The 15,289-nt window shown below is 37.0% G+C and overlaps 1 protein-coding gene across 2 annotated transcripts in view; it reads right to left on the bottom strand.

The window, feature by feature from the left end:
* The window catches only part of Ppp3ca (protein phosphatase 3 catalytic subunit alpha), a 315,713-nt gene that overhangs the window by 73,712 nt on the left and 226,712 nt on the right, over positions 1-15,289 (bottom strand). For both annotated transcript variants that reach the window (XM_047565696.1, XM_047565697.1), the window contains exon 3: positions 5,771-5,895. In XM_047565696.1, coding sequence (XP_047421652.1) covers positions 5,771-5,895 — 125 coding nt within the window. The remainder of the gene's footprint in view (positions 1-5,770; positions 5,896-15,289) is intronic.

The raw sequence follows: 15,289 nt of genomic DNA, 5'->3' as shown, positions 1-15,289 counted from the left end.
TTATCTCTCCATTTGAAATCTAAACTACATTTTTTAAACTCTAATAGTCTAGATGAATCACATTTCAGGACCCACATCTTCTTTTGGGCCATCTGTTAAAGATCTTGTTTTGATATTATCATGTGGCTTTATAACTTTATCACCTCTCATCTTAATTACTTCTTACTGAAGCTCTTTCCTAATTGAACAAAGAGAAATAGAAAAGTGTGCTTTGTAAATTCTTAATCATGTCTGTTTATGGCTTTTTAGTGATGCAATACACATTTAATTTCCCTTATTATTTAATGAATGTACAGGATACCTATCTATGGTAGGAAATTAAGAAAAAGTTAACTCTATGCAAATGCAAAGGAAGAAAGGAAGAAGAAAAAGAACATAGGGAGGGAAGAAAAAAGAAAAGAAAGAGAAACAAAGTAAGAAAGCAAAAAAAGAAAAAAGAAGGATAATAACTCAATTTCCAAATTGTTGGCTTCAGATGCTCCCAAAATGAAAGTTCTCTTTTCACATTTTATTTCCTCCTCCTCTGTGGCAAGAATAAAGTGTCTTCCCAAACACTAAATTAAACCACAAATGCAGCAATATGGAAGAAGTGGCAAAGCAAATGAAAGGGCAAGGGTAGACTGGGGAGTGGAGCCCTGCCAGCCCTCGCCCTCCACATCTGGTGGACAGAGCTGCCAAGCACAACACTCTCTTGCTGGCAACTGTTTTGCCATTTAAAGTTCCAACATTCTGGAAAGCTGAATATCTTAAACAAAATTATAAGTTGACATTAGTTTTTGAAAAGAAAAACACTACAGTCTCTTGTAAAAAAAATCATAATCAATGAAGCAGAGAAATAAAAATTAGTTGAATAACTGGTTATTTTTGTCCATGTGTATAAGACGATTAACTGAACACATTTTCACGGAATTAATTGCTCAGGTGGAAACAGCACAATGTTAGCTGGCTTTTTTTGCGTAGTGAGATGTAAATGAGCTGTAGCAGTCACATCGACTTAACTCGATCTTTTCATTCTTACCCTTAATTAAACAAATATTTACAATTTAAAGTTAGGCTGAGTCACTCAACATGAAAGATGAAGCATCCTCCATCTTTTGATTATATGTCTGTCACAGACATAACTCTCTCCTTGTTCTGTATTTTCTCCAACAAAGCAATACTAAGGGTATTTTCTTCATTAAATTGTTGCACTGACACAAACAGCGCAATGGCTTGCTTTGTCATTTGGGCTTTTTAACCGTATTCTTGAAAAATCCCATAAGAGAGTAAAGGATAATGTGGAGGAGGAAGCAAGAAAATAAAAAGAAAACACGCAGCTTTAGCTGTATATAAATCAGCTCCCTAAACTTACTATCATCTGAGCTGTGAAATATTCCAATCAAAATGTCTCCCTCTCCATCACTGGACAAAGATGTGTGTTGTTTGGGAAAAGATCCAAACTCATAAAATGTTAAGTGACTTCTCTAAGACATCATTTGCCTGGTCTGACATGCATACACAGAAGTGGCAGTGAAACAGCAATGTCCTATATGATGACTGGCTATGGGGAGACAGCCAGCCATTTCTTCTTCATGTCTGTGACAACCCTCTGTCACCTAACATCCCCTGCTGTACTGCACGCTCGTTAGTCTCAGCCAGAAGCATGGAACATTGCCTGGCTTGCTGAGGTTCACTCTGTCTATAAGTTCACAGCTAATAAACAGGACAACTTTTCACCCTTAAATGTGTTTGAAGCCTGGGTTAGGATCTGGATATAAGTGGAACAGGAGGGGCCAGCTTGCTGTGAAGCCCAAGGCACTGTATTGCATAAGGGCTAGAAAGAGAGATTGATGAACGACATGGAAGGAAACAGCTGTGTGTGCCTCTGTTTGCAATTCTGAATTTTTCCCTGTGTTCTCAGAGAAACACACTCAGCCATGGACCTATATATACACATATGCTTGATCAAAGAGATTAGGTGGTGTAATGCAATCATCAAAATAAGGAATATTTGATGTAAGACAAATTATTACTCAAAACAAAATTACCTCTTTCATCACTACTCAAAAGCTTGCTTGTTTTGGGGCTAACTTTGTGGGAAATGATTTCTAATCTTGGCAAAGAGAAAATTGGGGAGGTTGGGGAGGGGGAGAGTGCATAAAATGAGCTATTTGTGCTCCCCAGAGTACATTATCTCCCGTCTGTAAATATACCCAACAGAAACTACTAGAAATTTGAACCTACCCTTCAAAGCTGATTTGGTAAAAATTAAACTTAAGTGGTCCTTTTTACTCAGAGGATAACCAAAGAATGCCTGTGGTGGAGTCGTAAATTATTGAGATGAATCAAGAACCTTTTAAAACCTGTTAGAATAACACACACTGGAAAACTAAGCTCTTATTTTATGATTTTTCTTAAACCAACAATATCATTCTCATAGAGAATATTTTCTATTTAATGCTGTGCCCTTGGGATTATATGCATGCACGCTGGTACATGCCTGTGTAAGTGTAACGACATGTGTCCATTTCTGCAATACTGATATATGCATTTTTTTGTGTTACACTGTGGTACATCCACTGAATATGTTATGACCAGGGTGTGGGGTAGTAGAACAAGGACAGGTTTTGAATCCTAGCATTGGTATTTCCGGTGTGTGCGGCCCTCTAAACCTCAGTTTAGGCACTTCTGAAAGGAAGGCATTTAGGTATACCTTTCAGAACTTGAAGAATAAATGAGAATTTATACCATAAAAACAGCAGCATTTACAGCCTGTGAATAATGTCAACTTTCTTAATCCACAATAAATACTCCCCAAGTATTGTTGGTATGTATACTTTATATAAATGTCTGTTCTATTTTAATATGATGATGATATCATCGAGCCATTCTAAAGCACCCTCAAAGGTCACATCTAATCAAAATGGATAATTCTACATTTGATACTTTTTGTCATTTTGTGTGTGTATGTGGTGAGCTCCTTGGGCTGTACTCTCAGACCCTTGGAGTTTAATTAGAGAAGCATTTGATGATGGATATGGTAGATATGTATCTTGGAACTTATAAATGTCCTGATTTCTATATTTGATATGTCACCAACTTTTGTTTGATTCCTTGATCCTGTATTTGAACATCAAAAGGAACACACTATACAAAATATTGTAACTTTTGTGGTTCAGATATCTAGATTAACTGTAGACTAATCTACTGAGGAACAAGTTAGTGATGACTGCTTTACAAATTAAAAAAAAAAAAAAGAAAACCACAAAACAGAGCCCTAAAATGCTTTCATTAGGAAAAGCATAGGACATTTCAAGTGGTTTGAATCCAGAACTTCAGAATCCTACATTTTTCAATTTTAAAAAAGGTCAAAGGTAAATAGAGATCAATGAAAGTTAAGAAATAATAAAATCCAAAAACAGAGTTGGTGAGATAAGAAAATCTAATTGTGCTGTTATTCAAGCAACAAATGATTTAGTGCTTTTTTTTATTACCAACTTAGTGAGAAACATTATTATCTTTATTTAGATTCAAAAAGATACAAACTAAGTTGTTAAAATTCACAAATATTATGATATTATTTTTTTTTTCAGTCAGGCACTGTGGCACACACCTGGAGTCACAGTCACTTAGGAGGCTGAGGCAGGAGGACTGCAGATTCAAAGTGAGCCTCAGCAAAAGCAAGGCTTGCTAGGCAACTCAGTGAGGCCCTGTCTCTAAACAGGGCAGAGGATGTGGCTTAGTGGTTAAGTGCCCCTGAGCTCAATCCCCAGTACCAAAAGGAAAAAGAACTACTAAAATATTATTATTACTATTATTATTATTATTTTACTATTTACTTAGATTCTACAAAGCTCTATTTGAAGGTAAATGGCAGAAACCTTAACCTCTCATTGCTGTTTCTGACTCTCAGTTTCCCACAAATCTGGGATCACATTGGAATCTCCAATAGTCCTATCATTAAATTCCCATCTATCAGGAGCAAGTTGAGGGAACTGTGCCACTTCAGGAAAACATCATTAAACAAGAGGATAAACCCTTCTCACACTTCCTTTTCATTCATGCTGAATGTAGTGTTGAGACAGAAGGAATGAAGCCACTATAGCTGTCTTAGGTCACAAAGTTAACTTTAAAATGAGGCCATGAACATCAGGGAAACAAGGCTGAAAGAGGCTGGGTCCAAGGAGCCAAGGGGGACCGCACAAGTCCTGGTGTCTCCACATGAGCTTCTACCAGAAAGATAAACTTCTATCTTGCTCAAATTACCATTATGTGAGGGTCTTATTTTGTTGTTATTATTGTCTCCCCTTGTAGATATTAACCGTAATGTGAGAGATAAGTTTTACAAAATTTGTCCTCAGACACCCTTCCCTGAAACTTAAGCTGATCAAGCTCAAGGACATGACCAAGGCTTATGAGGTTCACTGAGGTCTTCCCTGTGCTTTGCTGACCTCAATCTCCCTCCCAGGTAAATCTTTCTTGTTTTTTGATTCAGTTTCTTCAGCCAGCTGAGCTCCCAGTATCTTCTCATTTTTCTATATCCCAACAATACTTATGTTCTGTGCCTCCTTTATCATAAAATTTTTAATAACCCATTCAAATAACTGAACCATGGATGATCACTATTTTTGGATTCTATATAGATTTTTGTACTTATATGTCCCTATATAGATTTATGTTCATAGAGATCAAGGATATATACTACATTTCTCTACATTCTTTGTAGTTCTAACTCCATGCATATATTTTTACATATGTACATATATATGTATGTGTATACATATATATTTATACATATAAATGGTGATAGACAAAGAGTATTGATGACTTTAGGTTAATTGAATAATCAAAAACAATTGCTATGATTTTAAAATAGAATCTATTTAAGGGTGATGTTTTTCAACATTAAATACTTCTTTAGTAAATCAAATATGATAATAAAATTTTAAAACAATCATTTTTATATGATTATGAATATATATGTTTGTATGAGATCTCCATATTGTTGCTTTATTTCTTTAAGAATAATTGTTTTCTTTTTAAATTTTTTAAGCACACAATGTCAGCACACTCCGATTTTTAAAAATATATTTCTATATCAAACCATTTCTTTCAATAAGCATCTATTGAGCTCTTGCTGTGTATGAGACACCACATTAGGACACCAGGAAGAACAAACATATGAATGAAACAAGGTCCTTGCCTTTATTTTTAATGTCATTTCTACTCATGTAAAGCAGATGCAGATGGGAGGCTGGGGAAGAACCTCTACTCAAAGGTTATCTGTTCTGTTTTAATTAATGAGTTTGACAAATTACCCTAGTTAGATGACAGGTACCAAAACAGACAAAATACAGCAATATAAGTGTTCTCACATAGACACACACATAAAAGCAGACACACATGCACTTTGTTATCAACTTACAAAGGTAACTTACTGTCTCACAGTGATAAGCAATAAACATGTTAACATATCCCTGGTTTATCAACTCTGATTAGTACTTTTAATGGGAAATAGAATTATTTGCTGTAAACTAAGGTAAAATTTTTGCAACTCTGCAAGTATAAAAATGTACAAAAAGCAAAATCTTACTATTAATCATTTTTTTGACATTAAAAAGCATATGAGGATCAACTGAAAATAGGATATGTAATATTATGTCCATTAATTTACTAAAATTCCTTTCCTTATAGATTAGAAATTTCTTTAAGGCAATGACATTTATTGCTATTATTTTATGAAGATATGGAAGCATAACTGAGTGCCTAAAAAGAAATGATGTGGACTTACTTCAATACTAAAGTACCCTCTGTCAACATAGTCCCCCAAGAAGAGGTAGCGAGTGTTGGCAGGAGATCCTCCAACTTCAAAGAGCTTCATCAAGTCAAAGAATTGTCCATGGATGTCCCCACAAACTGAAAGAAAGAAGCAAAATTTATTTTATGGTCACATTAGGTGAAAAATCTGAATTAGATGATAAAATTACAAAATTGTAGAGCCAGAATTAATTTATAGCTAATTTTAGCAAAAACATTATTTTGCAGAATAGGAAAATGAGACAGAAAAGATAAATACATTGTTCAAAAAAAGTAAGTTAGTGGCAATTCTGGCTCTACCATCCAGGTCTACTAACTACAAATTAACTGGAAAAATATGTACAATAATAACAATAATGGCTATTGCTGTTATGCATTTAACAGTTTTGTAGGAAACACCAGCAAGACTTTGTTAACATTTTCTAGTTCAATTCAACAATGTCATGGGATAGGTATTCATTTTGAAGTTAAGAGATAGGGCAAAGACATTTGTGAATTTGGCACAATCTGCAAATGAGATCTGACTGCACAGCCACTACACATTGCCTCTTAAAGAAAAAGAAATCTTGTAATACATCATAAAATCTATATTTTGAAATGTATCATAAAATCTATATTTTGTTGAATATAAAAATGTAATCAACTACAACATACATTTTACATACCACTAAGAAAAAAAACTCCAATTAAATTCAAATTATAAAACAGTATTTTTATAAAATATGTCCTAATACCAGATGTCTAAATAAAAGAAAACCATACATTAGAAAATATTTTAAGAAGTACAAAAATTAGTGGGAATTCATATTTCTTTAATTTCTCACCTTTATTAAACAAATATTCTTGAAAAAACATTTATTAAAAAACATTTATTCAGAAGTTAGTATTTCATTTGCTACTTTCAGAATCTTCAAAAATTAACATTATGATGATGTTACCACCAAGGAAACAGTGTACCCATTAAAAATGAACAATCCAGCACCTAAATTCAGATTTGATTCAAACTTTTCTTCTCAACCACCATGCTGCAGTAGCCTTAATGCATGTGTGTGTGTGTGTGTGTGTGTCTGTATTATATATACTATATATATAAAACATACATGAATGATGGACATGATATGGTGGTTTATGCAGTACCAAGAGGTTCACAGAATGAATGTATTAGCAAATAGGAAATCAGGAGACCAAAGGATGATATCCCAGATATTGCAATTACAAGAAAGTCACTGAAATATTTTAACCTCATTTTTTACCTGACAGAAGTGAACAATAATAAGAATGAGCCTGAGGAATCCTAGTTGGAACAACTGTTAAACAATAAATGAACAAAAATGTGAAAATTCCATTTTACCACTTAAGGACAGCTAATAAGGACCACAGCTCTATAAGCCTGCAACAGGTACAGGTAGACTCTATTTTAGAGAGTCTGTGTTTCTTCAAAGTCTTAGTTCACTAAAACATAAGAAAATAACAAGGAGCTGTAACTGCTAATACACTCCTTTCTTGGATAACAATCACATAGCTTCTTCCCTTCCTTGAGGAAGAGATACACTGTAGAAAAATCAGAAACATATTCTTCCCTTTTTAAAATAATATCACAGGTTAGAAGATTATTTTTAAATATACACATTTGTTTTATTCTTAGGGTTGAGCATTTTGCAAATGGGTTCTTATCCTGAAGGATAGTAAGGAATTTGATTTCTGAAATACAACACATCAAGTCTTTTCTTGTCATATTATATGCAATATCCTAAGTAAGGGGACAGTATAAAGAGCATTATAGTTCAAAAGCTGCCAGGTATAGACGCCACTGCCCCCTCTAGAGGACACTTTCATGGCTACATTTGGAGTTACAAAAACAGAAAAAAAAAACAACAACAACAACAAAAAAAACCTTAAAACTTAAAATAATAAGAATAAATGTCTATTTAAAAAACTCAGGCATTTCACATTGCTCCAGGACGCAGGATTCAAAAGAGGAGATAGTGAGAGACTTGGGACCAACTCAAAGCCGCTGGGTGAGTCTCTCCCGTTGGGGAGGCGTCCTGGATGGGGCGGTAGCCCCTGAACGCAGGGAATTTGTGAAGTAGAGTTGCTCGGCGAGATGCCCCTCCCCCCGCTGGAGCGGTAAACACGGACAACTGGGATCATCATAGAGGATGCGGCTCAGCACAGCGCTTGGACTTGGAGCAACCACTGGGGCTCCGGGCGGCTGCCTGAGGAGGAGCTGCATGGTGAGCTGCTTAGACTCAGAGTAATCGCTTCTGAACACCAGGGGGTTGCCCGGAGGAAAAGGAGAAGCGCGGCAGGTCGCTTGGTCTAGGAGTGACTGCATCAGAGCCACAGGCGGTTGCCAGAGGAGGAGGCGAGTGGTGAGTTGATTGCACTCAAAGCGACCGCTCCTGAAAACTGGTGGCCTGCCTGGAGGAGGAGCGCGGTGGGTCGCTTGGTCTCGGAGTCACCGCCCCTGAACACCCGGGGGGCTACCCCGAGGAGGAGGAGGAGGAACAGGGCGGGTCACTTGGACTTGGAGTGACTGCCTAGGGCTACGGGAGGTTGGTGGGAGGAGGAGACACAAAGTAAGTTGCTTGGACTCCTAGTGACTGCGTCAGAAACCGGGCTGCTGTCTGGTGGAGGAGGTGTGTGGTGGGTCTCTGGGTATCGGAGCTATTGTACGGGGCTCCAGGTGGCGGCTCAGAGGAGGGGCCGCGTAGCCAGGCAATTAGGTGCAGAGTAGGGTCCCAGGAGCTAGGTGGCTTCTTGCTGGAAGAGCCGCACAGAGACACGCCTAGGGGCGGAGCGAAGTTTCCAGGACTGCGGGCAAATTATCTGGGAGAGGCAGCCTAAGGAGACTCGCCTGCGGAGGGTGAGGCTCCCAGGCCCAGGAGGTAGGTCCAGGCCCCTGGGAACTTTGCAGAGGAAGACAGCCCAGCCCAGGCGGTAGTTGTAGATTGAGGGGAACCTCTAGGAGGGGAACTGACCAGCTGACCAGCTGACCAGCGAGACGTTCCCACCAAGTGAGTCTTCCCTACCGGAGAGGTTTTCCCACAGGGACGGTAAAACCAGAGACACAGGCACAAACAGGACTTGCCTCAGCCCGCAGCCTAGTTCCCCGTTGGATGACCATTGGTGAACAAGTGGAGACACCTCTGACCACTAGCAGGGAATATACGCCACCTGAGGGTCACCACCCTAGAGAGGCAGCTTCTTCGTGGAGCTCCGCATTATCAACTTCCTCCAAGACTTCAGGCTACTGAAGGATAAGAGGGGATATACTAGCAATCTTCAGAACATTATAAGTCGATAGAGGAAATCTGCAATATCTTAATGACCCACTGATTCCTGACAATATGAGAAAACAAGGGAAGAAAATGCCCCAAACAAATCTAGATGTTACATCAATAGAATCCAACGACAGCATGGCAGAAGAAATGACAGAAAGGGAGTTCAGAATGTACATAATTAAAATGATTAGGGAAGCAAACGATGAGATGAAAGAGCAAATGCAGGCATTGAATGATGAGATGAAAGAGCAAATGCAGGCATTGAATGATCGCACCAATTGACAGTTAACAGAGCAAATTCAGGAAGCAAAAGATCATTTCAATAAAGAGTTAGAGATATTGAAAAAAAACCAAACAGAAATCCTTGAAATGAAGGAAACAATAAACCAAATTAAGAACTCCATAGAAAGCATAACCAATAGGATAGAACACCTGGAAGACAGAACTTCAGATATTGAAGACAAAATATTTAACCTCGAAAACAAAGTTGAACAAACAGAGAAGATGGTAAGAAATCATGAACAGAATCTGCAAGAACTATGGGATATCATGAAAAGGCCAAATTTGAGAATTATTGGGATTGAGGAAGGCTTAGAGAAACAAACCAAAGGAATGAACAATCTATTCAATGAAATAATATCAGAAAATTTCCCAAATCTGAAGAATGAAATGGAAAATCAAGTTCAAGAGGCTTATAGGACTCCAAATACACAAAATTACAACAGACCCACACCAAGGCACATTATAATGAAAATACCGAACATACAAAATAAAGACAGAATTTTAAAGGCTGTGAGAGAAAAGAACCAAATTACATTCAGGGGGAAACCAATACGGATATCAGTAGATTTTTCAATCCAGACCCTAAAAGCTAGAAAGGCCTGGAACAACATTTTTCAAGCTCTGAAAGAAAATGGATGCCAACCAAGAATCTTATGCCCAGCAAAGCTTACCTTCAAATTTGACGATGAAATAAAATCTTTCCATGGTAAACAAAAGCTAAAAGAATTTACAAAAAGAAAGCCAGCATTACAGAACATTCTTGGCAAAATATTTCATGAGGAAGCAATAAAAAACAAAGAAGCAAATCAGCAAAGGGAGGAATTATCCTAAAGGAACTGTCAAATAAAGGAGGAACCAAGATGTGTCAAAAAATAAATAAATAAATAAATAAAATTTTAAATATGAACCAAATGACCGGGAATACAAATCATATCTCAATAATAACCCTGAATGTTAATGGCCTGAATTCATCAATCAAAAGACATAGACTGGCAGATTGGATTAAAAAGAAAGATCCAACAATATGTTGCCTGCAAGAGACTCACCTCATAGAAAGAGATACCCATAGACTAAAGGTGAAAGGATGGGGAAAAACATACCATGCACATGGACTCAGCAAAAAAGCTGGAGTATCCATCCTCATTTCAGATAATGTGGACTTCAAGCCAATGTTAGTCAGAAGGGATAAAGAAGGACATTTCATACTGCTTAAGGGAAGCATAAATCAGCAAGATATAACAATCATAAACATCTAGCCCCAAACAGTGGCTCATCCATGTATGTCAAACAAATCCTTCTCAATTTTAGAAACCAAATAGACCGTAACACAATAATACTAGGTGATTTTAACACGCCTCTCTCACCACTGGACAGATCTTCCAAACAAAAATTGAACAAAGAAACCATAGATCTCAATAACACAATCAATAATTTAGACTTAACAGACATTTATAGAATATACCATCCAACCAAGAGCGAATACACTTTCTTCTCAGCAGCACATGGATCCTTCTCTAAAATAGACCATATATTATGCCACAAAGCTAATGTCAGCAAATACAAGAAGATAGAGACACTACCTTGTATTCTATCAGATCATAATGGATTGAAGTTAGAAATAAATGAAAGAGTAAAAAACAGAAACTACTCCAACACCTGGAGATTAAACAATATGCTATTATATGATGAATGGATAACAAAAGATATTAGGAAGGAAATTAAAAAATTCTTAGAGGTAAACGAGAACATAGAAACATCATATCAAAATCTGTGGGACACTATGAAAGCAGTACTTAGGAGGAAGATTTATTTCATGGGGCACATTCAACAAAAGAAGTAGAAATCAACAAATAAACGACTTAACACTATAGCTCAAAGCCCTAGAAAAAGAAGAGCAGACCAACACCAAAAGTAGTAGAAGACAGGAAATAGTCAAACTCAGAGCTGAAATCAATGAAATTGAAACAAAAGAAACAATACAAAAAATTGACAAAATAAATAGTTGGTTCTTCGAAAAAATAAACAAAATTGAAAAACCTTTAGCCACACTAACAAAGAGAAGACGAGAGAAAACCCAAATTACTAAAATTCAGAATGAACAAGGAAATAGCACAACAGACACGATTGAAATACAAAACATAATTAGAAGCAATTTTGAAAACCTATACTCCAACAAAATAGAAAATTTCGAAGACATCAACAGGTTTCTAGAGACATATGAATTGCCTAAACTGAACGAGGAGGACATACACAATTTAAATAGACCAATTTCAAGTAATGAAATAGAAGAAGTCATCAAAAGCCTACCAACAAAGAAAAGTCCAGGACCAGATGGGTTCTCAGCCGAGTTCTACAAAACTTTTAAAGAAGAGCTCATTACAATACTTCTCAAAGTATTCCATAAAATAGAAGAGGAGGGAACCCTCCCAAACTCATTCTATGAAGCCAATAGTACCCTGATACCTAAACCAGACAGAGACACATCGAGGAAAGAAAATTTCAGACCAATATCCTTAATGAACATCGACGGAAAAATTCTCAACAAAATTTTAGCAAATCGCATACAAATATATATTAAAAAGATAGTGCACCATGATCAAGTGGGTTTCATCCCAGGGATGCAAGGTTGGTTCAACATCAGGAAATCAATAAATGTAATTCACCATATCAATAGACTTAAAGTCAAGAATCACATGATTATTTCAATAGATGGAGAAAAAGCATTTGATAAAATACAGCATCCCTTCATGCTCAAAACACTAGAAAAAATAGGGATAGTGGGAACATTCCTTAACATTGTAAAGGCCATCTACGCTAAGCCCATGGCTAATATTATTCTAAATGGTGAAAAACTGAAAGCATTCCCTCAAAAACTGGAACAAGGCAGGGATGCCCTCTTTCACCACTTCTATTCAATATCGTCCTTGAAACTCTAGCCAAAGCAATTAGACAGACCAAAGAAATTAAAGGGATACGAATAGGAAAAGAAGAACTCAAACTATCCCTATTTGCTGATGATATGATTGTATACTTAGAGGAACCAGGAAATTCCACCAGAAAACTGTTAGATCTCATAAGTGAATTCAGTAAAGTAGCGGGATATAAGATCAATGCACATAAATCTAAGGCATTTCTATACATAAGCGATGAATCTTCAGAAAGAGAAATTAGGAAAACTACCCGATTCACAATAGCTTTGAAAAAAATGAAATACTTGGGAATCAATCTCACAAAAGAGGTGAAAGACCTCTACAATGAGAACTACAGAACACTAAAGAAAGAAATTCAAGAAAACCTTAGAAGATGGAAAGATCTCCCATGTTCTTGGATAGGAAGAATTAATATTGTCAAAATGGCCATACTACCAAAGTGCTACACAGATTCAATGCAATTCCAATTAAAATCCCAATGATGTACCTTACAGAAATAGAGCAAACAATTATGAAATTCATCTGGAAGAATAAAAAACCCAGAATAGCTAAAGCAATCCTCAGTAGAAAGAGTGAAGCAGGGGGTATCGCAATACCAGATCTTCAACTCTACTACAAAGCAATAGTAACAAAAACGGCATGGTATTGGTACCAAAATAGAAAGGTAGATCAATGGTACAGAATAGAGGACATGGACACGAACCCAAATAAATACAATTTTCTCATACTAGACAAAGGGGCCAAAAATATGCAATGGAGAAAAGATAGCCTCTTCAACAAATGGTGCTGGGAGAATTGGAAATCCATATGCAACAGAATGAAACTAAACCCATATCTCTCACCATGCACGGAACTAAACTCAAAATGGATTAAGGATCTCGGAATCAGACCAGAGACCTTGCATCTTATAGAAGAAAAAGTAGGTCCAGAGTTTCAACATGTCGGCTTAGGACCAGACTTCCTCAACAGGACTCCCATAGCACAAGAAATAAAAGCAAGAATTAATAACTGGGATAGATTCAAACTAAAAAGCTTTCTCTCAGCAAAGGAAACTATCAGCAATGTGAAGAAAGAGCCTACAGAGTGGGAGAAAATCTTTGCCAATCATACTTCAGATAGAGCGCTAATCTCCAGAATCTATAAAGAACTCAAAAAACTCTACACCAAGAATGGAAATAATCCAATCGACAAATGGGCTAAGGAAATGAATAGACACTTCACAGAAGAAGATCTACAAGCAATCAACAAACATATGGAAAAATGTTCAACATCTCTAGTAATAAGAGAAATGCAAATCAAAACCACCCTAAGATTCCATCTCACCCCAATTAGAATGGCGATTTTGAAGAATACAAGCAACAACAGGTGTTGGCGAGGATGTGGGGAGAAAGGTACACTCATACATTGCTGGTGGGGCTGCAAATTAGTGCAGCCACTCTGGAAAGCAGTATGGAGACTCCTTAGAAAACTTGGAATGGAACCACCATTTGACCCAGCTATCCCACTCCTTGGCCTATTCCCAAAGGATTTAAAATCAGCATATTACAGAGATACAGCCACATCAATGTTCATAGCTGCTCAGTTCACAATAGCCAGATTGTGGAACCAACCTAGATGTCCTTCAATTGATGAATGGATAAAGAAACTGTGGTATATATATACAATGGAATATTACTCAGCCATAAAGAATGATAAAATTATGGCATTTGCAGGCAAATGTATGAAACTGGAGAATATCATGCTAAGTGAGATAAGCCAATCTCAAAAAACCAAAGGAAGAATGATATCGCTAATAAGTGGATGAGGACACATAATGGGTGGTGGGAAGAGTTAGTGTTAGGGTTAGAGTTAGGTTTAGGGAGGGGGGCAAGAATGGAGGAAGGAAGGACTGTATAGAGGGAAAAGAGGGGTGGGAGGGGTGGGGGGGAAGGGAAAAAAATAACAGAATGAATCAAACATTACCCTATATAAATTTATGATTACACAAATGGTATGCCTTTACACCATGTACAAATAGAGAAACAACATGTATCCCATTTGTGTACAATAAAAAAAAAAAAAAAACTCAATTAGGTTATCTTTTACTGTGATTTTTAAAGGAGGTAAAACTAAACCTAATTAGCTAACAAATAATAAAACAACTCATCTGATTTATTCTTTAAAACAAATAATTGGTATAGATTACTTATCACCAATCCTACTTTCTTTTAAGCTGTGGGAAATTTGATGCCTGTTGTGTATGTTTCAAACCAAAAATTAAAATGGACAGAAGGTGTTTGACTGTAAATAATTTGTCTTCATACCCTCCAGTAAGTTAGGAGGGTGAAGGAAGGAACGTCAATAAGAAAAGCAGGAAGTAGATCACGTTCTCGGACAGCTCATCTGCAGCCCTGTCAAATGTAAACACTTGTGACTTTGACACCAGCCTGTCCTGTCACTGACCCTCTTCCTAGAGTGGAGCCCTATCAGAGGGATAATGGCCAATTAGGGGGCAAGGTTCATGGAAAACATGAAGCCAGATGACAAGGTGAGACACAGGCTTTAAACATTATTTGTAATATTTATGGTGGCTGTGAGTTAAATAATCACATTCCAGGCTACTATTAAAATATCCATAAGTGAAAATGGTCCTGTTAAAAAACCTTTGAGGCAGTACAATGTAGTACTTAAAGATCTGATCTCTGAAAACAGATAATTCAGCCTCCAATCCCTGCTGCACTGCTTACAAAGTGACCTTTCCTCTGAGCTGCAACAAACTTACTTCATAGAATGGGGTGGTATTGGTGTCTTACCTTACCAGGCTACCTGTAGGTATTAGATGTGCCAATATTGTAACCGGCTTAGAAGAATAGTTCCGGGAATGTGACAAGAAACTGATAAAGTTTACACCAAGTGGCATTTCCAAAGAGATGCATATAAAATGTCCAGATTCCAGAGGGAATGGGGGAATGGGATTCTACTGCTTGTAGTTGGAAGGAATGTTGGAAGGAAGGTATT

The sequence above is a fragment of the Sciurus carolinensis genome, chromosome 10 (assembly GCF_902686445.1).
Source record: "Sciurus carolinensis chromosome 10, mSciCar1.2, whole genome shotgun sequence".
NCBI classification, from domain to species: Eukaryota; Metazoa; Chordata; class Mammalia; order Rodentia; family Sciuridae; genus Sciurus; species Sciurus carolinensis.
This window is presented reverse-complemented; position numbering and strand designations above follow the sequence as displayed.